This window comes from Daktulosphaira vitifoliae, unplaced genomic scaffold (assembly GCF_025091365.1).
Source record: "Daktulosphaira vitifoliae isolate Bord-2020 unplaced genomic scaffold, ASM2509136v1 Scaffold_4, whole genome shotgun sequence".
In the NCBI taxonomy this organism is placed as follows: domain Eukaryota; kingdom Metazoa; phylum Arthropoda; class Insecta; order Hemiptera; family Phylloxeridae; genus Daktulosphaira; species Daktulosphaira vitifoliae.
Window position 1 is genome coordinate 37,514,635 of NW_026099575.1, and position 23,509 is coordinate 37,538,143.

Here is a 23,509-nt window from a genome sequence, read left to right on the forward strand (position 1 = left end):
TAAAGGTTGACAAAAGGGATAAAGGTAATAGGTGGTTGGTTTTGTGATAAATAAAAGTAAAGGCGGCGGTGGTTTAGCATAAAGAAAATTAAGAGTGGCACTTCTAGCCACTCTTACTTTTCTTACTTTTTCAACTGGCAGCGACAATAATAGAATGAAATAGAAAGGCATCTCCGGGTATGTATGCCTACATAAACATGTCTTATATATATATGAGTAAGATAAAATATCAACGAAAGATCACTATTAATAAAAATCTTGATTTTGAAATGATCTAATGATCATTTTCTATGATACATTAATAAAAACTGAGTATTTTTAAAAGTATTTTTTGCTTAGTTATACAATGATATAATTATTGATGAAAAAAATAAAATTATTTGTAAAATAATTGTATTTTGTAAGGAACATCTACAATCAATAAATAATCTTCAAATAAAATTTTACTTAGATTAATATGTATGTATTATATTTAAATAATACATATTTAGTTTTCAGTAAATTTTACATGATGAGCTAATTGCTTTTCTGCTTTATTTATTAACTTTGAGCGACCACGTGGTTTTTTAGTTTCTTTCTGTTTGATAAATCTATTTTCACGATCACGTAGTATTTTTTCCCAGTATAATTTTTCATCTTCACCTGAAAAAATTGATTTAACAGTAAAATTCAAACAATAGTTTTAATAATAGCTAATTATAATAATATATGATATACAGAAGGTGATTTTGATTTAATTGGTAATTCAAATTATCTTTGATTTAATTAAATTTTTTTATTATTTGTAACAATTGTTGAATTTTATATCAATAACGTATTTTTTATGATTCATCTCAGTAAAGAAAAATCAATTTATTATTGTTTATTTACAAAATTTTCAATAGAACTAATTAAAAAATTTTTTTTGATGGATTTATAATAATTTTTAGTAAGAATTTTACAAGTAAAAGTTATTTTAATACTAATAAGATTATTTACAAAAGCGAAAATAGTAAAATATTGTGGGTTATATCTTACAACACACAATTATTTAAATGGCGGTAGACTTTTATTAAACAAAATTATAACACGAAAATAGACGTATAAACACTAAAAGAAAATATATGTATATACAGTAAGGAAAAATAAAATAATCGAAGTAAACATAATACACGATGACAACAGCGGCGGGGTGTAGCGGTCGTGTAGCGTATCGCGGACTAGACAGTCTGAACTGAACTAACTAAACTGACTGATTCTTCCGATATATATATAGCTCCGATAAGGCTCTCGCTAATTCTAGAATATTCTATACCCGCGTAGGTTATCTTATGGCGTTATCGAAGTTTCTCGAAGGTTTTTGATAACGAGAACATTCGAGAATATTCGTTGCGTATGTTTTGGTCGCTACATCACTCCCCTACCAGTGACGGAGTCAAGCGGAGCCTACTTGAAGACGGTCTGGAAAATGGACTCTTCTTCCGGAACGTGTCCTTTGATCCTCCCTGGGAATGGTAATGGGTGTATGTGTCTGGATCTTTTTCGGAATATTTTCCTTAGAGTATTCATCTGCCATGATGTATGCTGGTTTAAGTCTATCTATAGTAACTGTAACTTTCTTCTTATTAATATCAATAACAAAAGTTTTTTCGTTCCTACTTATGACTCGATAGGGACCATCATAGGGCATTTGAATTCCGTTTTTGGGCCCATCATGTCGAATGAATACGTACTCTGTGGTTGCTAGATCCTTGAAAACGAAATTTTTCTTCTCGCCATGTCGTGTACCATTGACTGGTCGGATCTGCTGAATGTGATGTCGAAGGTCTTTGATAAACTCAGCTGCGTCGTCGCACTTGGCGGTATTATTATTTGACGTGAGGAATTCACCAGGGAGTCTAAGTGGCTCTCCATAGACTAATTCTGCCGAGGTGGATTTAAGATCGTCACGCCAAGCTGCTCGGATACCCAATAAGACTGTCGGAAGAGTTTCTGTCCATCGATTATTCTGATGACATTTAATAGCGGCTTTAAGCTGCCGATGGGATCGTTCCACCATGCCATTTGCTGAAGGATGATAGGCCGTAGTTCTAAGATGGTTCGTACCAGTCAGGTAATTAAGTTGCTTGAAAAGGCATGACTCGAATTGTCTTCCTTGATCTGTTGTGATACGAAGAGGGGTACCAAATCTTGCAATCCAATGTGTATAGAAGGCTCGTGCTACAGTTTCCGCTTCTTGATTTTCCAATGGAACTACTTCAGGCCATCGAGTAAATCTATCGATGCACGTGAGGCAGTAACGAAATCCTTCGGAATAAGGCATAATTATTAAATCTAAATGAACATGCTCAAATCTTCGAGACGGTAGAGAAAATGACCCAAGGGGTGCTGTGACATGTCGCGTGATTTTGGCTCGTTGACATTCGACACATGCCCGTGCCCAATGTCTGCAATCTGCGTCAATTCCTGGCCACACAAACCGCTGTTTTACAAGCTTCACTGTGGCTTTAACTCCTGGATGTGCAAGGCGATGTATGGTATTGAAAACTGTTCGTCGAAAAGGCTTTGTAACAAAAGGTCTGGCGATTGAAGTTGATGTGTCGCAGAACACTAAGACATTCGTGCCTGGTAATTCCACTTGCTTAAGTCGCAATCCGGTGTTTTCTTGTGCATACTTTTTCAATTCGTCGTCTCCCTGTTGTGACATTGCTAAAGCAGTGTAGTCTAACGTGTCTGATAATGCGTCCACGCGTGATAGGGTATCAGCCACGATATTCTGTTTACCAGGAACGTACCTAATATCCGTGGTGAATTGTGAAATAAAGTCCAAGTGTCTGAATTGTCGTGGTGTGCACTTATCCGATTTCTGTTGAAATGCGAAAGTGATAGGTTTGTGATCGGTGTATATAACAAACTCGCGTCCTTCCACCATATGCCGAAAATGTTTGACAGCGAGATAGATCGCAAGAAGTTCTCGATCGTAAGCTCCGTATTTTGTCTCAGTCGCCGTGAGTTTCTTGGAAAAGAAGGCGAGGGGTTGCCACTCGTCATTGATGAACTGTTGGAGAGTTGCGCCAACCGCTGTGTTTGAAGCGTCGCTTACAATAGCCAGTCGAGCGTTGTCACATGGGTGCGCGAGAAGCGTGGCTGTGGCGAGTTCCTCCTTGCATTTCTCGAACGCTGAAATTGCTTCTGGTGTCCAATTAATAGGTGCTTTACCTTTTAGATTAGGTACTAAGAGATCACTTAGTGGTGATTGTGCATCTGAAGCTCTAGGTATAAAACGACGATAGAAGTTTAACATACCTAAGAACTGTCGTAGACCCTTAGCTGACGTTGGCCTCTTGTAGCTCAATATGTCAGCGACTCTATCAGGTAGAGGACGTGTTCCTTCTTTAGAAATCATGTAGCCCAAAAACTTTACTTCTGGTTGTCCAAAAACGCATTTTTTAGGATTGAGAACCAGAGAGTATTCGCGTAGTCGCTCAAAAATGATCTGTAAATGTTTGATGTGTTCTTCTTCAGAAACAGATGCCACGAGTATGTCGTCAATGTAACTGAAACAAAAATCAAGTCCACGGAGTACTTCGTCAATAAATCGTTGGAACGATTGTGCTGCGTTTCGAAGTCCAAAAGACATAAAGAGGAATTCGTAAAGTCCAAATGGTGTCACAATTGCAGTTTTAGGGACGTCTTCTTCAGCTACAGGGATTTGATTATACGCTCGAACCAAGTCGATAGTTGAAAAAATCGTTTTACCGTGGAGAAAGTGCGCGAAGTCCTGTATATGACGAACAGGGTACCGATCTGGGATAGTCCGGGCATTTAGAGCGCGGTAATCCCCACAAGGACGCCATGCATCTGTTTTGTTCTTTGGTACTAGATGTAATGGTGATGACCAAGGTCCTTGGGATGGTCGGATAATGCCTAGTTGGATCATAGCTTCAAACTCTTTTTTTGCTGCCTTAAGCTTATCAGGTGCTAAGCGTCGTGGTTTACAAGATACCGGGGGTCCTTGTGTCGTCGGGATAAAGTGTTTAGTGCTGTGTTTGATATCCTTCAGGGTCCCAAACGGTCGAGTGATCTCTGGAAATTCCCGTAGTAAACCGTCGTATTTCGTCTCTCCCACGACGACCTTAATAGATGGTATTGAGCACTTGACGGCGTGACCACGAGTGGTGAGTTGTGTAAGTCCGTCTAATAGACATTGATTGCGCACGTCTACCAAAAGATTGTAAAAACTTAAAAAGTCAACACCAATGATGGGCTTGGATACTTCCGCAATCACAAATCTCCAAGTGAAATCTCGACGAAGTCCGAAGTTTAGGCTGAGCGTGATAGTGCCGTAGGTGTTTATAGGCGTGCCATTGGCGGCTGATAGGACGTAATCGGTTTTTACGCGGTGGCCTGGAACAGCACTACGTGGATAAACACACAAGTCGGCGCCCGTATCGATGAGAAATTGAGTTTGGGAAGTTCGGTCTGTGATGAAAAGACGGCGTGGAAACTGACCGGGCTCACTGGCCGTCATCAGTGATGACCCGTCCCGTTTCCCGATTTATAGTTACAAGGTTCCTTGCATTTTTTCGATTGGGATCCATAACGCCAATGATACCAGCATATTCCGTCTGCGCCATGATGAGTGCGGCTTCGAGATCGTGACCTTGGACGGTAAGTATTTGGTCTTGAGTCCGGAGTACGCGAGGGGCGAGTATTTAACGCAGCCACTTCACTTCTCAACGCTGCAATCTCCTGATTAATATTTAGACTAAGTTGAGAAATCTTAAGATTCAACATGGCTTCAAAAGTGTCACTTCTCGACATTTCTGCTATTTGTGGTAGTAAAGGACCCGATGCGTCTGCGATGTTGTCCGCATGGACAGCGAGATCTTCAAGCTTACTATCTTTCACTATTGCCAACGCTACCTGTATACTTTTCGGTAAACGGCCCATCCAAAGTGTCTTCAATAACGTTTCCGGAACAGAAGAGTCGGCCAGACTTTGGAGATGGCGTAAAAATTGTGATGGTTTACGGTCTCCAATCTCAACGCGTTCTAAAAGTTGGCGTGTTTTCTCCTCTTGGGAGGCACTAAGACGTCTTATCAACTCTTGTTTAATTTTGGCGTACTTACTGTCTGAGGGCGGCGTCATAATTATGTCCTTGACTTCCACTGCGTATTTTGGCGGTAATGCTCCAACTACATACCCGAATTTTGTACTGTCAACAGTGACTCCCGCGCTGGCGAAACTTCCTTCGACCATAGCAAACCAAAGTTCGGGATCTGACGAAATGAAATCCGGTATCTTGACGGCTACTCGAGCAATTGTTTCGTCTGTCTGCGCCATCACGTCGAGGTCACCAATTTGTGGGTTATATCTTACAACACACAATTATTTAAATGGCGGTAGACTTTTATTAAACAAAATTATAACACTAAAATAGACGTATAAACACTAAAAGAAAATATATGTATATACAGTAAGGAAAAATAAAATAATCGAAGTAAACATAATACACGATGACAACAGCGGCGGGGTGTAGCGGTCGTGTAGCGTATCGCGGACTAGACAGTCTGAACTGAACTAACTGAACTGACTGATTCTTCCGATATATATATAGCTCCGATAAGGCTCTCGCTAATTCTAGAATATTCTATACCCGCGTAGGTTATCTTATGGCGTTATCGAAGTTTCTCGAAGGTTTTTGATAACGAGAACATTCGAGAATATTCGTTGCGTATGTTTTGGTCGCTACAATATAATAGGGTCTTAAACATAATTACTCTTTTTTAAATATAATTTTCTAAAATTACTGTGAGTGCAAAGTATTCAAAGCACCTCCTTAGAGCTCCTATTGTTATATCACTTCTCCAAGAAAGTTATTTTAGATATATCCTATGGTTAAAGTGCCTATCAGAACTAGCTTAAAGTATTTTGCCACCTTTGGCTAAATTATACATGTGACCTTTAATAACACATAAAACACATAAAATAGTTTAAAATGTGATTCTGGAAAGTCATATGCTTTGCATGTTTGTTAAGACTAAACACTGAAGTTATAAGGTGTTAATTTTATTTTTAAGGGAATGTAAAATATTTTCAATAAATTTCTTTCTTTCTTCATTATAAATTTAAATATAATCAAAACTAAAATAAAGTTATATTTTATAAATCATTTATAAAAAGAATTAATATTAATACCATCTAATAGTTTTGTAGTAGGCCAACGATTTTCAGCTGCAATTTTTTTAGCCGAGTTATGAGAGTCACAACGTACATATGCTTCAGTATTTTTAACAACATCCACATATTTAATTACTGGATCCATTCTAGCTTCAGCCTAAAGATAAATATTTTAAAAATAATTAGAAGGCGTAAAGCAAATATTGTTAATAATAAAACTAACTTTAAATGATTTGTCACACTCAATGGGATTGGAAAACATAACTTTTAAAATAATACCAGGTTCATATTTTACACGAACATCATCATTATTTTTTTTATTAATTTCGACCTCACTTTTAGATATATTTGGTTCATTTTTTTTTTTTATTTGAGGTTCAAATTTCTTATGAAATTTTACTTGTTGTAATTGTGCTTTTAGAATAGACATCTTTTGCCTTTGCATATTTAAATACTGATTTCTTAGTTTTTTCCAATCTGGCCTAAAAATAATTGTTTTTAAAGAATATCTGTTATAGTAAGTATATAAATACATAATACAAAAATAATATTTTTGTTCAAAACAATCAATGATCTATAATAACATCGGCACACAAAAAAAAAAAGTTGTCTGTACATTGGACTAGACCCACCTACAGACATGTATTTTGTCCCGCTGAATCCGAATTTGAAGTCCGTTTGGTCCGGTCACCCTTCAGATTTGAGTAAAATGCAAAAAACCAAAAAATAGGCAAAAAACTGCAATTAAAGCGATGAAAAAAATTTTGTGGACCCTGATCAAGTATGATTTTTATGTATTTCAATTTACTGAAACTGAATCTGAACGTTAATTAGCCTGTTGAGTCATCAACATTTGAAAAATAGCAAAAAAACCAAAAAATTATAATAAATTATGAAAAATCGAAATTATTGAGATGAAAACAATTTTTTGGATACAGGTTGAGTATAATTTTTATGTATTTTATTCCACTGAATTTGAATATGAAGTTTTCTTGTCCCATTAACGTTTTAAAATAAAAAAAAATCCGGAAAATTGTAGTTATAAATATGAAATAAAATTTATAGAACACGATTAAATACTTTTCTTGTATTTTTTCACGCATAAAATAGGAGTTTAGAATATGAAAATATAAAAAATTGTAGAATTTATATAAAATCGAAAAATTGTGGTAGCCATGTAATTATTGTTTTCGTTTAATGTACGGAATGTTACGCATCGGTCTACTTGTTTATGTTATCATTGAAAGAGATATATTAATAAACGCGAAACTATTTTGTGCATTTGAAAAAGTCAAATTTTATTTTTATTTTAACGACCAAATAATGTAAGTATATTTATAATTAATTACTTTTATTACATAATATAGTACGATCTATTCATATTTGGCAATATTGAAACAATATAATGTTGTTATGTATTCGAAATTGCTTAGGTACCATGTGGTCTTGAATAATACCACTGTGCCTATTATATGAAAAATAATAACAATTTATACTATGATGTTTTTTTTTCTAGTTGAAAATAGATCTCAGGGATAAAGATATAGTTTTTTTTTTGGATTTAGAAATCCCTAGTGATTCAGAATGTGCTGTATGTCCAGAATGTATGAGAGCATTTCACACTAAATTAATAAAAAATTGACTACAGTATATATTATTTTGTTAAATACTTTTAAAATATGTTATAAAACTTATATTCAGTTAAAAAACTGAAGTTATCAGAAGCCTGAAATTTAAAAAAAATACCTAGTCTTATTTATAATTTTTTAAATATTATTTGTTTATTATTATTCAATATTGATCTTTTAAAATTTGTTTTATTATATATATTTTATGAACTTAATTTTATGATTTATAATTTATGAAGTTTTTCTAAAAGTTGATGTTTGTTATTTTTTTTTTCTTAATATAAAATAAAGTATGTTTGATAAAATTAAATAATATGAATATTTTTTTTTTCAAATATTGCACGATGGTATCAAATACTAAAACCTTATTTTTAGTAAGTCAAAAAAAAAAAAAAAATTATTTTTTATTTTTACTAATATCATAAGGTAATTAGCTATTTGATTTGCAATTTAAATATTTTATTTTTAAGGAAAAAAATCTCGTGCATGAAGAGGTTAAAATTCGAGAAAATCGTTCTCTTCATTCTAGTCATTTTTTTTATAAATTCTACAATTTTTTATATTTTCATATACTTAACTCCTATTTTATGCGTGAAAAAATACAAGAAAAGTATTTAATCGTGTTCTATAAATTTTTTTTCATATTTATAACTATAATTTTCCTGATTATTTTGGTTTTTTTTATTTTATTGTCCCATTAACGGGACAAGAAAACTTCATATTCAAATTCAGTGGAATAAAATACATAAAAATTATACTCAACCTGTATCCAAAAAATTGTTTTCATCTCAATAATTTCGATTTTTCATAATTTATTATAATTTTTTGGTTTTTTTGCTATTTTTCAAATGTTGATGACTCAACAGGCTAATTAACGTTCAGATTCAGTTTCAGTAAATTGAAATACATAAAAATCATACTTGATCAGGGTCCACAAAATTTTTTTCATCGCTTTAATTGCAGTTTTTTGCCTATTTTTTGGTTTTTTGCATTTTACTCAAATCTGAAGGGTGACCGGACCAAACGGACTTCAAATTCGGATTCAGCGGGACAAAATACATGTCTGTAGGTGGGTCTAGTCCAATGTACAGACAACTTTTTTTTTTTTGTGTGCCGGTGTAATTAATGTGTCACAAAGCTATCACCTATTTAAAGGATACAACATAAAATATAATAGTAAGGACTATTTATAAGCAACCAAAACTTCATTTTGATTTAATTAAATATATTAAGTATTAATATTTCAATAAATAACAGTTAAAGTACATACTTAGACATAATTCTTATTTCTTGGAGAGATAAGCAAGAGTGTGATTTAACTTTTTTACCCTTGTTGCGTTTTCTTTTTTTTTTGGCTAAGTCCTCCTTAGTGTCATTTGTTATATCATTGCTTTGATTGATATCTTCTTCACTTGCAGTTACTTCATCATCAGTTTTTTCAATAGTAGAATTATCACTAAGTACAATCTTTTGAAGACTTTCATTGTCATTTATGGAATTCTCTATTTTATTATTACTGTCCATAGAATTTTTTTTTGATTTCTCTTTCTTTTTTTTTTTTTTGCTTACACTTTTGTTTCCAGTAGCATTTATTTTCAAAGATTCATATTTCATTTTTTTCTCTTTTATTCCATTTTGATCATCAGAGAATTTTCTTTTACAAGGTATAGTACTGGTTTCATCAGCACATTCTTTATCCCCCTCGTTAAATGAAATTATGCTTTGAAGTTGTTCAGGAAGAATTTTAGAATCTTCATTAATTTTTTGGAATTCCTAAAATAGTCAACAATTTGTTTTTTATAAGCATTTAACATTTATCAGAATTACTAGAAATTCCATTTTTATATTGCTACAAATTTTTAATTATGTACAAATAATTGTTTTATATTGAGTTTTGCTCTACAAATATATGTCGCTAAATGTTTTTTATACAACTAAATGAGCGTGTTAATTAAATTTATACTTAAGTTGGGAAGAAATAGTGGATATTTTGTGATTAATTTTGGATAATTAACTTACTAAAGCAGTATTAGTTCAACTAGTTTGGCTAACATGGGTAAAATAAAGTCAATAGCAAAAAATATGGATATTTTTCAATAAATGCTTTTTTAGATCAATTAGTTAATCAGACATATCTAAGTTATACTTCAAAATTTGTCATACATGATAAAAATTCATTGTTGGAATTATATTATAGTTAATTAAAAAATTCAAGACATAGTTAAAAATTCAAACATAATTTGTTTAATAAAAAAAAGTTAGAATTTCAAGGTAATCTAAAACAGTATAGAGAATAAATTTAATTTAAAAGGATATCCTACATTTTGACTGCATAATAAATGAATAAAGCAGCTGTAGTAAATAGCTGAGGAGGTATTGAATTACGTCAATTTTAGTATAATATAAGCTTTACAACAGTAGTAAGCAATTTTTGAACTCTTAAGCAATATAATAATTCCATATAAAAGGGAAATGCAGGGTAAGCAAATTAATAATAAAAAATAATATAAAAGGGAAACATGAAAAGTATTGGGGGACTGGACGTTTTGTCAAAGATACGTCGAGTTATGGGTGAGGATGTTTGATGTGAATAACTTTGTTTTTGTACGATTTAATTTGTTTCTTGTTACATTTTTATATTACATTTTAACTTTGTGTTTATTACGTTTCTTAAATAAAATAACTATTTAAAAACCTGCACTTAGCGTAAATATTTTATATCCTGTTAAAATTGTATGTGTGTATGCAGCAAGGACTGCTGGTCCTTTAGTCAATCTTTATAATTAGTGTGCGTGCTGGCTAGTTTTTGAGCTTTACAACTTTTAATAGGTATAGTAAAAAGGTAGTTGTGCTGGTGGCTGACGAGGAGCTACTCTTCAGACTGCTACTTTTGAGCTAAACCGTGCTGATGGGTCTAAACTCTACCCCTTTAGTAGTTCACTAATTTGAGGGATGGGACTGACCAGTATATCTAACGGGAGGACTCGAGAAGAGCTTGAAACGACAAACTCATTGTCATATATATTAAAAAACATTAATTAACTTGTGTAAAACTTTTGTGTCTACATCGGGGCACTACCAACGTATGACACAGCTATCAAAGCTAAATGATTTAATCTTTATTTTACAAATAAAAATGTTTTTGTTAAAAAAATTGGTAAGGTATATATTTTGTGGAATCTTTCATTCATTTTTTTAATTTAACTTAAAATCATAAAATTAAAAATAATTAAATTTTGAAATGAGTTAAATTGCATACTAATATAACTAAAATAAATTTTACAAATACATTAAGTTCCTAACCTTAATAATAAGGCTATGAAAGACAATAACAATAGCCGATTAAAGAAGAAAATTATTTTACATTTTTAAGTAAAAATAAAAAAGTATTATTAGTAGTACAATGATTTACTTCAAGAATTTGTTTGACTGAATCTTCATTTTCAAACTCTACAAATGCAAATCTCTTAATATTTCCACTTTTAAATTTAGGTAAAGATACATAAGCAACATTTCCATATTTTTCAAATGTTGATTTTACAATATCATGATCAGCCTTTGGAGGTAATTGTTCCTACAATAAAAAAATCCTTAAGATATTTTTATTTATAACTGATGAAGAATTACTATCCTAATTTTAATCACTAAACTATAATACTAAATAACTATTTATTATAGTTACTCACAACATAAATTGTACATCGATCAATATCTTCTGGCTGTTTCTCTTCAATAGGGTTCAATCGTAGTATTTTTGTTTTACATTTACTTACAGTTAACATATGTGAAGTTTCTAAAGCTTTAACAATGTCATCTGGGTTGGTTGTAATTTTTTTAATTTTATTACAATTGAGAAATGTGTCTATACTTATATCTGTAATAAAAACAAATTAGAAAGTAAATATAATATAATATCAAATAAGTATTGAAGTTTAGTTAAAATTATATTATACATATATTATTGAACTTTTGTCATAATTTTATATTAATAATATGACTAACAATTATTAATTTGTATAAGATGTCCAAAATACCGGTCTTTACGCAAATTAGCATCACTTAGGTAAAATTCAATTTGTTTTTTTAACTCGGCAAATAATTGCTTTTTTCTTTTACGGATTCTATTTATTGTTGATTTTTTATTAATTTCATCACAGTTTTCTATAGAAATATCACTAGATGGTTCCATCTTGTATGTAATAAAGTTTTTAAATGAAAAATGTTCGATAATTATTAATAATGTAGTTAATTATAACTAGTGATTTTTTTAATCAAAAATTTAATATTTGTGTGAAATAACTTGCTTAAACTACCTAAAACACGAGTATTAAATTTAAATTTTAGACCTCTAGAAACATACAAAAATATTAATTTTAATGATGTTTATAATAAAATACTAGAACAAGGATAAGAACAACAAAATAGTATATTCACTAACGATTTTGTATACTTCTTAGGGAATAACAAGAAAAATATACATCGACAATACAGTTTTTTTTAATTATAGAAAACATATCAGTCATATTGATAACACATAAATGATAACATTCAGGTTACAGGGTTAACGGGTAGACAGCGAACGAGGTATTTCTATAGCCTAGCCAAATATTTTTTTTAGATTTAAGATGTTCTTGAAAAAATTATTCGATTGCCAAATTTCGTTTGATAATTCATTAAATTTTTTATTCCATTTATGGTGCTTGTTGAGTGTCCGCTAAATTGAAAACTAGATCTTGAGGTAAATTTTTGAAATGATTCATAAAATTGTCTTATGTATACTATGAACCAGTTGATGTTGACCTATTAGGAAAAATAATTTAAAAAAGGTAGTAATAATTTTTATTTATTCTTAATATTATAGTATTGAGTAAATTTTGTTCATCTTAAATTGATTAATTTTATTTAGGTAGTAATATGAAAGTAGTAGCATTAATTAGTGGTGGAAAAGACAGCTGCTACAATATGATGCAGTGTATAGCGGCTGGTCATGATATAGTTGCATTGGCCAATTTACAACCACATAGTAGGGGTAAAAACATTAATGTTAAATTTTATGTTTTAAATGTATTAATGTTTTTGCATATTTATTAATAACAAATAATTTTACTATAATGGAATATAAGATGAACTAGATAGTTACATGTATCAAAGTGTTGGCCATCAAGCAATAGATTTGTATGCTGAAGCAATGGGGTTACCATTATTCAGACAGCAAACAAATGGTGTTGCATTACAACAAGAAAAAGTATATACTAGAACACCAAAAGATGAAGTTGAAGATTTATTTGATCTTCTTGTTAATATTAAAGTAATTTTAATTGAGAAAATATCAATTGTAAATATAAAGTTCTAATTAATTTCTGGAATTTTAGAAACAAATTAATTTTGATGCTATAGCAGTTGGTGCTATTCTTTCTGATTATCAGCGATTGCGTGTAGAAGATGTGTAAGTAAATATATTTAAATTAATTAATATTATTGTATTTCTTCTATCTATAAATATTCTAAATGATTTTTTTTTTCAATAAATAATTATCTAGGTGCTCAAGGTTAGGATTGTGTTCATTATCATATTTATGGCGTCGTGACCAAAAAGAATTGTTACAAGAAATGATTGACTGCAATATTGAAGCAATAGTTATTAAAGTAGCAGCACTTGGGCTAGACCCTACTAAACATTTAGGTTTACGAATTGATAAACTTATGCCTCATCTAGTTCAAATGGTAAATATTATAGAAAATGGTTTCCTTTTATAAATTATACTATATTATAAAACTAGTATCACAATTTTATTATAATAAAAAAATTAATATAATAAAGTACAATTTCATATCAACTCAATTGTAGTTGTATTCTGTATATCTTGTTGTTTAGAAGTAGTTTTACTAAAAAAATTAGTTGATATGACTTATGTATTTGAGTTTGATTTACATTCTTATCTATTACTAATTAATTATTACTAAAATCCATTTAAAAAATATATAAAGTAGTATTACATTTTTGAGTAGTGGTTATGATTTAATTATAGTTCCTCAGTAAATTTTATTGAATAAATTTTTTTATATTATTGAACAGAGTCAATGCAGCTCTTAGTCACTAGAATTTGACTTAAATTTTTTGTTTGGGATCATAGGGGTTTATACAATATTTTGATTTGAGTGAAATGTATGGTGGATTTAAAATTGGGGCTACTCCATTTTCTCCTTGACTTTTATGTTGGTTTCCAGAATGAAAAGTATGGCTTAAATATTTGTGGAGAAGGTGGAGAATATGAAACTTTCACTCTAGACTGTCCTTTGTTCACCAAATCGGTGATAATGTAAGTATACCAACAATTCCATGTATACATGCGTTCACTTATACATATTTTTTTAGAGACAATGTATTATTTCTTGAGTAATAATATGAACGTGATTTAAGTTGCATTGTTGTGATAGTAGATAAGTTAATAAAATTTTAAAGATAGAAAATGTATTTCAAACCTAGTTGTGATTTTTATTATTTTTACAATAAAAACTTAAGGAATATAGTTTTATGATTTATTTTTGGTATATTAGTATAAACATTTTTTTTTAGTCTTTAAGACCATCTTTTCATTTTACAATTCCTCTTCATTCTTTTTTATTCTCTGTTATCTCCTAGTTCTAGTTTCTTTAATATTCTCCTTCGGTGCTAATGAAGTCTTATGATACCATCATCCTAACGGAACTTTGGCTTACTCAGTTTCCCAGATTTCCTGGGTGCACTTTTTGTATCATAAAATTATTCTATACGCATAGCCAACTCATTCTAACTTGCTCTATTAATATTGTTCACAGTACATGGTCTATTGAATAAATCTATCAGTTCTTGGTTGTGTCTTTTCCTTCATACTTGAAGATCTTGATCATATATATCCCATATATTTTTGTAACTCCATCCTCTCGAACACATGTAGTTTGGTTTTCAAAGAGTCGTACATTGTGATCTATAATTTTTATTGATTGTATGATTGTCAAATATAACTGAATTTTTACCTTTAAAGAGAACTCTAAAGCTTAGTTAATTATTTATTGCATAGAAGTATTTATTTTTTATTTAAATTTATTAAAGTTATTGACTTTCAATTTTCTGTGTTGTAGTTGTGTTCAAATATTTGAATCTTATATTTTTGAACTTGTACTGCTGGTAATAGTCTCAACTACAGGAGCATAACCTAGTTCTCTACTAACTTTCATATATTTTCTCCATATTGAGACGAAGTCCCATTTCTTTTGCCAATTCTATTAATCTGCCATATAAATCTACTACTTTTTGTTTTTCTTTCCATAGTAGAACTATATGGTCTGCATAGGTAGGTAAATTAAAACAGGTTCTATTCATTATTATTTCTTCATCTCTTTTAATCCTCATTTCTCAGATTACTTTATCTAAAATTGAATTAAAAAGAATGGTGGTGACATAGCGTCCTCCTGCCTAAGTTCAGTTCTCAACACTACCATTCTTTATATGGAATTTTCTATTTTGATTTTGAGTTTTCTATGTTTTATACTAGCTTCAAATAGATGTACTATTTTCCATGAAAATGTTTTAATATGTCTGTTATGTTCTGCTAGTTGTACTGTCATATACGTTTTGAAAATTTACAAAAATGATATAGAGTTCTTATTGTATTCCTTACTCTTCTGAAATAGCTGTAATTACATAAATTTGATTTGTCATTGACCTGTTTTGCCTAAATCCGCATTGATAGTTCCTCATTTATACGTTGTATTTAGTAGTGCTATTCTTCTATAGTTACCGCAGACTTGTTAATCACCCTTTTTTATAATCAAATATATGTCATTCCTCAATCTACCGGTAAACTTTTCTTTCCCCATGCTTCTTTAATTAATAAGGAAATACTCTATCATGATGCTATTAGTATGCTTTAATACTTCACCTTGAAGCTTGTCTTCCCCTAATGATTTGTGGTTTTTGAATCTTTTAATTTGTAAAATTAAAGACTAAGCAGGAATCATCATTGGGTTACTTATATTCATATGCATATGTATCTATCGGTTCTTTATCATTAAAGTTTTTTGAAATACTCTGCCCATTTTTCTATTATTTCTTCATGGTTTATTATCATTTTTCAAAAAAATTTCATGTTTTTTATATTTCCTCTTAAAGTTATTCACTTTGTGGTTTAGCTGTTGTGTCTTGTATGATCTATAATCTTATTCTGTTCCTTTTATCATGTTCTAAACATACTTTCTCTTTACACAACTTATAATATTATAAGCCTTTCCCTTTTTACTCTTTAGATCATTTCTTTTTTACAATTGTCAACATCATTTAGCCATCTTTCTCTGTTTTTTTTTTTTTTTTTTAAATGATTTATTCACCTTAAGAGCTCTTCTTAACACTTTCTCTGACAGTTTTTCAAGGATATCTTTAATTATTTTCTATTAATAATTTACTGTTTTGGGATTTAAGTGTACTTCTTGTATAATTTCCAGCTTATTTTCTTACATATTTTTCATTGTTTATCAATATTCATGAGTTTCTCTGCATAATATTTGACTATTCCTTGTCTTATTTTCCTACTCATTGTTTTTAGCTTAACTCTAAGTTTGCATACAGCTAGAAAATGGTCTGAGTCGCAATCAGTTCCTCTATATGTTCTTACATCACTTATATTGTTAGCGAATCTCCTATTTACCAATACATGATCTATTTTATTTGTGTATATACCATTAGATGACATACATGTTTCATTGTATGTGTTCCTATGAAAAATTATTATTCTTTTAACTCTAAGACCTTTCCCTAAGGCCAACTCTACTACTCTTTTTTCCATTATTATTAGTTATATCATGTAAGCTATATAAGCTATATAATGTATTATGATCATTTATTATATTCATAATAATATGAATAAATATTATAATTACTATTATAAAATTAAAAGTCAAATTAATTCTGAGCATTTATTTTTCAGGTTGTGCATTATATTATACTATTAAGATTTTTTTATTTAAACAATCTTAATAATTATTTTTAAAAATAATTTTGAATAATATTACATTTGACTTAAAAATAATCATTTTTCAGTGAAGAATTTGAAACAGTTATGCACACAAATGATGTAATTGCTCCAGTTGGCTATATAAATTTTAAAAAGTTCTGCTTACTTAAAAAACCGGTTAGTAGAATATTTATTTATTTATTTTAAGCATTTATCAATTTTTAGAAAAACTTTAACCTAATTAAAAAAATTCTGGATAACCATTAACTTATTGCAAAAATTTATATTTAGATTATAAATTCAAAATATAGTCAGTTGAATAATATTGCCTATATAACTATTAAAAATGATTTATGTCAACTGTAATTTTTATAAAACTATTTAATTTAGAAATAGTTCTCATGAAAGTTATAGTTAAAAATAAATTATTTTATAGTACTTCAATACAAAATTAAATTAATTTTTATTCTATAATTTTAGAATGTTGATGAAAATCAAAGTTTTCGTGATCGTTTAGCTAAATACTCTGTACGGAGTCCTCTTGCTCATTTAATGGATTTAGATGATTTAGAAATTGATTTAGGAACAATTGCTGATAGTGATAATCTAGAGAATATTACTACAGATAATTCTATTGATCAAATTGATGGACTAATGAACGCTAGAGAAATCATTGAAACAGATTCTGTATCCTGTATTGGATATCCAACTGGATGGACATGGATCAATTCTTTAGTTGGTTATTGGGAAGAAAATAAACCACCTATTCTAGTTGCTTTAGAAAAACTTAGAGGTTTGATATTTTTTTATTACAATTACTTATAATTACAATTACATTTTTTTTAGATTTATTATGTAAAAGGAATCTAGAGCTATCTGATGTAGTAGCAGTTACTTTATATGTACGTGATATGACTGAATTTTTAAAAATGAACGAGTTGTATGCATCAATTATGTGTAGAGTTAGTCCTCCTGTTAGAGTTTGTGTAGAAATACCTTTATCCGAACATACTCCTATTTTAATGGATGTCGTTGCATATAAGCCACCTCGGAAAAATTCTTCAAATTCCAATCTCCCAGCAGTTGCTAAACAAACTATGCATGTACAGAGTATATCCCATTGGGCGCCTGCAAATATTGGACCTTACAGTCAAGCTATTAAAGTTAGTAGAAAAACATTTTATTTTACTTGATATTTAAAATTCTTTTAACAATTTCAGGTTGGTGATATTATTTATGTTGCTGGCCAAATTGCTTTAGTGCCTGGAACTCTTAATATTGTAGAAGGTGGAATATTAAGAGAGTGCCGGCTTTCACTACGCCATGTAAGCAGAATAATAAAAGCTGTTGATTCAAATACACAACTTAGAGACGTTGTTCAAGTAAATAAAATAAAATAACCTTTTACTTACTAAATAAAAGTAATTATTGTCTTTAGGGAATTTGTTATGTTACAAATACTAAGTATATCCATGCTGCTAGGACAGAATGGGAGAAACGCACAAATAATGCTATTGTTGATTATGTAGTAGTTTCTCGGCTTCCAAAAGATGCAGTAGTTGAATGGCATTTATGGGCTCACAAACATAATTCAAGATTTGAATGTAGGTATTATATTTATTAACTATTAATTAATAATGTTCAGACAAAGTAGATGTGTAAAAAGCATAACATAATTAGTTGCAATAATACCTTTAATAAATTAAAGGTACAAGAAAAAACCTGAAAATCATTAAAAAAATATTACATTTACAAATAAATGTCAATAAAAAAATTTTTCATAAAAAATTATTTAAAAAAATTGATTTATATGGTTTTCTTCTGTAATCATCAAAGTAATAAGTCTATACCATATTTTAATTTAACAGTATAAATTATTTTAGTATTAGTGAATTGTAATTTATTTAAACAAACTTTTACAGATGAAGAAACAGGTTGCTGTGTTGACAATTATAGAGTATCAATAAGGCGTAGATGGAATTATGAAAACAATGTAGCAGCTATAGTTACATATATTTCCTCTGGTAAATATTTTTAAAATTTTATGTTTAACTTGTTTTATAGATCATAACAATATTAATTTCAGTAAAATTATATTTTCAAATTGTTCTTTCTTATTCTTTCATAGTATTAAAGACTGATAAAATATTTTTTAGGGTCCTGTACGTCATTATTAGCTATAAATGATTTTACTGAAACTTCATCAGAAGTTATTTCAGCTACTGGTCTAGAGGAGGCTTTTCGTTATTCTCTTAAGAGATTGCTTCGAGGTGAGCCTACATCAACACCTACTGATGCAATATGTTCTTTAAGAATATTTTACAAAGTTTCATGTGAGCAGAAACCTCCAATTTACAGACAACTTATAAATTCCACTCTTAAAACTTTAAAAACTGAGTTCCATATTGTTGCTACTGTTGTACCCGTTTTGCATTTGCACCACCCTAATACATTTGTATCAATTTATGCTCTACGGCATAATACCTGAATTATAGAGCACTAATAATATTTTATCTAATATAAATAAATTTTACTGTATTTAGAACAAAAAATATATTAATAAGTATTGATTAATCAATTCAATGATAATTAGATTACTATTAATGTATAATTGTTCTACTGCAATGACTAATTCAATATTTATTTTCATCATACTTAATAATTACAAATTAAAGAAAAATTCAACTAATTTTAAAAGCATCAGACGAGCAATCCGTCCGATAAATGTTTTTTATTAAGTAATATTGTTATCAATAATTTTTCTTTAATTACTATTATATACATTGATTGTAAAATATTATAATTTACTTTTATTCATTTTTATGTAATAATAATTTTTCCAATTTTCATATTTTATTAAGTATCAATTTTGTTGTCTAAATTAAATAATTGAAAATTAAAACTTTAATAAATTTACAGTTGAAAATTCTCCTTGAATGTTTAAGAATATATTGCTGTTAATAATAAAATAATTTGTTGTTGTTATGGACGTAAAAATAAATATCATTAAAGAAAATAGTTGCCATTATTTAGTTTGTTTTCTTAAAGTAATTGAGTTTAAAATTAGTCAGTCATAACAAGAAAAGCTGACAACCCATGACTAGTAATATTGACCATGCTGGGAATATTCTAAATGTCCTAAGCAATCAAAGCACCTTTCAGATAAATTAACAACCTTAAATGATGTATGAAAGTTATGATTTATTTTTCAAAGCAAATAATAAATCGAAACTAGTAAATAATTTATATTATAGTTTTAGAGAGATTATAGTTTTCAATTGTTAAACATTCTTTTTAACGTTTTTGTTTTACTTTGATTATTTTCCATTTTTTTTTTTTTTTTGATTGTGAAAAGAAGATAAAAAGTGATTCTAAAAATAGTTTAAAGTAATATATAAAATACAAATCAAATGAACTTCAAAATAAGTTAAATGTTACATGTGTTTATTTTTTATTTTAAATTCTTTAATAATTATAATTTTTATAATAGTTATTCTATTTTTGGTTATATTCCATTTATAACAGTGAAATTCTTCGAATTTTGGCTTAAGAAATAAACAAAATTTGTGAACTGTCAATCTATTGTGTGATTACATTGGTTAGCTAAGAGTATATTAAAAACAAAATTCATTTAACATAGACTTTTTAATGAAAAAAAAACTACACATTAATTATTATAAATATTATTGATTATAATAATAAATATAATTCTAAAATAAATACTATAAATATATTGTAATTAAATATAAAACTATGAAGAAGTAAAATAGGAAAACAAAATATAGTTGAAAGTGAACTTTTTTTCAATTTAATATTAAACTTATATATATATATATATTCCTTAACTATCACTTATAAAGATTTTAATACTCTGATTTAAAACACCATTAAATTTTGTATAGTATAAAAATTATGTAACACATCTTTGATATAAACAAAGAAAAAAGTAACAATCTGATATAAAAATAATAATAATAAATAGAATAAATAGTTATTCAATAATAAATAATAAAGACTAGGAAAACAATTTTGCCAATAGGAAGACAAACATTCATTACTTTAACATTATAGTTAATTAACATATTTTGTTCGGTATGACTTAAAACACAATTTAAATTTATTTAAGATAGGTATTTCTCTTTTTTGTTTTTCCAGTGGCCTAAATGTAAAAGAAATGATACTTGAAAATTACTATTTTTTTTATATAAATAATGATTGATAAAAATTAAAATTTTTGGTTCATAGTATTAAAAATAAATCTATAACATCAGTCAAAAATTAATTTAAATTTCTTAATTTATCACATTAATTTCTTAGTAATTATAATAATACAAACATATGGACATAAGTGTTGTAATAAATCTGAATTAAATAACCTTTTTCAATTTTTAACAATGTTTTAAATAATTATTCTTTTTTTAAGTCAGTGACGTGAGACACATTAGATTTACTAATTACATTTGTAATTCCTAATGCAGAAGAACTTATTTTATTAAACTGATTGGAAGGTAATGCACGTAATAATAAAATTTGAGTTTTAATAGTAGACTTTATAATTAAATAATTGTTATATACTAAACATGCTAAATTTTCTGCTATTTCTGAAAGTGATTCATATTCATTAGGCACCATACAGTTACACGATGACTCAAAAAAACTGAATAGTGGGAACCAGATCCGCGTGCGACAGGAATCCACATTATTGTTTAAAAGTTGGTTGTTAGCCAATGTATGATAGTACAAAAATAGTCGAGATGTAATATAAAATGCAATGAAGACATCTATAGAGTAATGTTCATGGCCAGACAATATAAAAAAAATACCAAACATATTTAATAGCCAACTAAATGTATGCAGCAGATATATGTCTCTTGGAGTGTCTATCAAAAAAATAAACAAAGAAATATTTGTTAACATTAAAAAAGCATAAATTTGATCCAGTAATGCTTACATTCCGTTATAAAAAAATTTAACATAGTCAGTGCAACAGTGTGTCCACTGAACATATAATCTCCACAAGTACGGACCCCTTGAATTGACATGCCTGCTCCTCTCCAAATCACATAAGCTTGCTGCATTTTATAAATCATTTCACCAAAAAAGTTACCTTCTAAACATATTTAAACCAATATTTCATTAAAGGTACAAAAAAATAAAAAATGTAGTTAATTTTTCCTGTTTTGGACTAGATTAGTATAGACACAATAGAAATAGTATGGCGCTTAGCCTCCAAAATTTAGAAAATTATAAGAGTTTCAAGATAGGGAAAAATTACATTAGCACCTTTAATCTAGTCTATAAACTCAAAGGTGGATTTGTTTACCTCACAAATCATTTTAGTAACTCATTCTGTCAATAGACTAACTATCCCTCTTGAAAATTTGATGTTTAAGTAATATCCTTTTATAAGGAGGTCACTATAATTCTATATTAAGCATAGTAAATAGAAAGCTCAACCCTATAAGCACTATGATTTTGCCACTATACATACATAAAAAAAATTAGTAGTTGGGACGAGGAATACTTGTTGAATATTGAATCTGACAGTATTTCAAATTACTATCAAATAAACCATGGACTTACATTTTTAATAAAATATTTCAGTTCAATAAATAAATAAATGACATGTAAAAATAATGTTTATTTAATTTAATTTAGATTCATATTAATATTTAATATCTCAGTATTTTAATTAATACATACAAATCATAAAATTAATAAGAATAATTGACAAAAAAATTTTTGTTTCTTATGAATTTCTAAACACATTTTTGTAAAGATTTCAAACCTAAAATTACATTTTTTCTAAAATTTCTTTTTGTAATTATTATTAATTAGTAAAAAACAAGTATTGACATACAAAAAAAAAAATTATTGAAAATGTAATTTTTAACCTATTTTTTTGGTCTTTTAAAGTTGATTTTTGTGACAGTTTATAGTATAAAAAGTTGAATTTGTTACCATAACATTTAACACAACTTGTAAGTTTGAAATTGACATCATTAAATAGAAAATTTTATGAGAATTAAAAAAATAGCAATGCTAAGATTATTATGTAGTCAAAAAATTTTATAATAAATATTTACAATAAATTTATGACAAAAGTTGAATATTTCATTAAAATCACTATTTTTTTACTATAAATAATTTTAATAGAAATCATTTCTAAGTGACTTTTGGTGATTTAAAAGATCCTACACTTGAAATATTTAGAAGTTAATTAATTTTAACAATTTACTTTAACATAAAAAAAACAATGAAAAAGTTGTTAAAAAAATCTACTCAATTGAGGGTACTATAAAATTTGATTATAATTGTAAAAATCCATTCTTAAAATCAGGTCAAACTAAAAATAATTTTTTTTTTTTAGAAGTAATTTATATAGCAACATGTTACCAACAAATTGGGAATATTATAGACTGGTATACAAAATTAGAGCAAAAAGATAATAATAAATTACAAAGTAAAATAATTTAATTTAATTTTGTAGTAGAAATCTATTATCATATCAAACTTAGTTAGAAAATAAATACTTTAAAAACATTAGAAATTCATTATTTTAATTGTCTTATGGAGAATGTGGGCTAAGTAACTTTTTAATTGATAAAGTGGATTTTTTTTCAATTTTTGGGAGTAATATCTTTAACTAGATACAAATAATAATAATTTGACGTATCATTAAATATAGTAGGTCAAGTGTGAGCTGAGAAAATAAATGACAGCCACAAA

The 23,509-nt window shown here is 28.4% G+C and overlaps 3 protein-coding genes and 1 long non-coding RNA gene across 8 annotated transcripts in view; 1 reads left to right on the forward strand and 3 right to left on the reverse strand.

The window, feature by feature from the left end:
• Nucleotides 1–375: 375 nt before the first annotated feature.
• LOC126905396 (la-related protein 7) lies at nucleotides 376–12,228 on the reverse strand. Its single transcript, XM_050685048.1, has 7 exons — nucleotides 11,793–12,228; nucleotides 11,477–11,664; nucleotides 11,203–11,364; nucleotides 9,061–9,563; nucleotides 6,386–6,644; nucleotides 6,181–6,319; nucleotides 376–642 (listed from the first exon to the last, which is right to left on the reverse strand). The coding sequence occupies exons 1-7, from the start codon at nucleotides 11,977–11,979 to the stop codon at nucleotides 488–490; spliced, it is 1,593 nt and encodes a 530-aa protein (XP_050541005.1). The 5' UTR covers nucleotides 11,980–12,228; the 3' UTR covers nucleotides 376–487.
• LOC126905419 (uncharacterized) lies at nucleotides 1,027–6,174 on the reverse strand. Its single transcript, XR_007703995.1, has 2 exons — nucleotides 5,433–6,174; nucleotides 1,027–1,089 (listed from the first exon to the last, which is right to left on the reverse strand). It is a non-coding gene; the product is annotated as an uncharacterized LOC126905419 (long non-coding RNA).
• Nucleotides 12,229–12,346: 118 nt separating the features above from the next.
• LOC126905392 (uncharacterized) lies at nucleotides 12,347–19,553 on the forward strand. The gene is made up of 13 exons (XM_050685039.1): nucleotides 12,347–12,616; nucleotides 12,697–12,819; nucleotides 12,914–13,098; nucleotides 13,163–13,236; nucleotides 13,331–13,514; nucleotides 14,019–14,110; nucleotides 16,867–16,957; nucleotides 17,261–17,573; nucleotides 17,627–17,943; nucleotides 18,001–18,162; nucleotides 18,219–18,384; nucleotides 18,703–18,804; nucleotides 18,937–19,553. The coding sequence occupies exons 2-13, from the start codon at nucleotides 12,705–12,707 to the stop codon at nucleotides 19,266–19,268; spliced, it is 2,133 nt and encodes a 710-aa protein (XP_050540996.1). The 5' UTR covers nucleotides 12,347–12,616; nucleotides 12,697–12,704; the 3' UTR covers nucleotides 19,269–19,553.
• A 1,068-nt stretch (nucleotides 19,554–20,621) lies between these two features.
• The window catches only part of LOC126905398 (sphingomyelin synthase-related protein 1-like), a 16,606-nt gene continuing 13,718 nt past the window's right edge, over nucleotides 20,622–23,509 (reverse strand). For 3 of the 5 annotated variants that reach the window (XM_050685053.1, XM_050685054.1, XM_050685052.1), the window contains exons 6-7: nucleotides 21,732–21,890; nucleotides 20,623–21,660 (exon numbers count right to left, since the gene is read on the reverse strand). In XM_050685053.1, coding sequence (XP_050541010.1) covers nucleotides 21,188–21,660; nucleotides 21,732–21,890 — 632 coding nt within the window. In that variant the 3' untranslated portion in view covers nucleotides 20,623–21,187. Of the gene's footprint in view, nucleotides 21,661–21,731; nucleotides 21,891–23,509 lie in introns of all 5 variants that reach the window. The other 2 variants (XM_050685051.1, XM_050685055.1) reach the window with 1 other exon arrangement.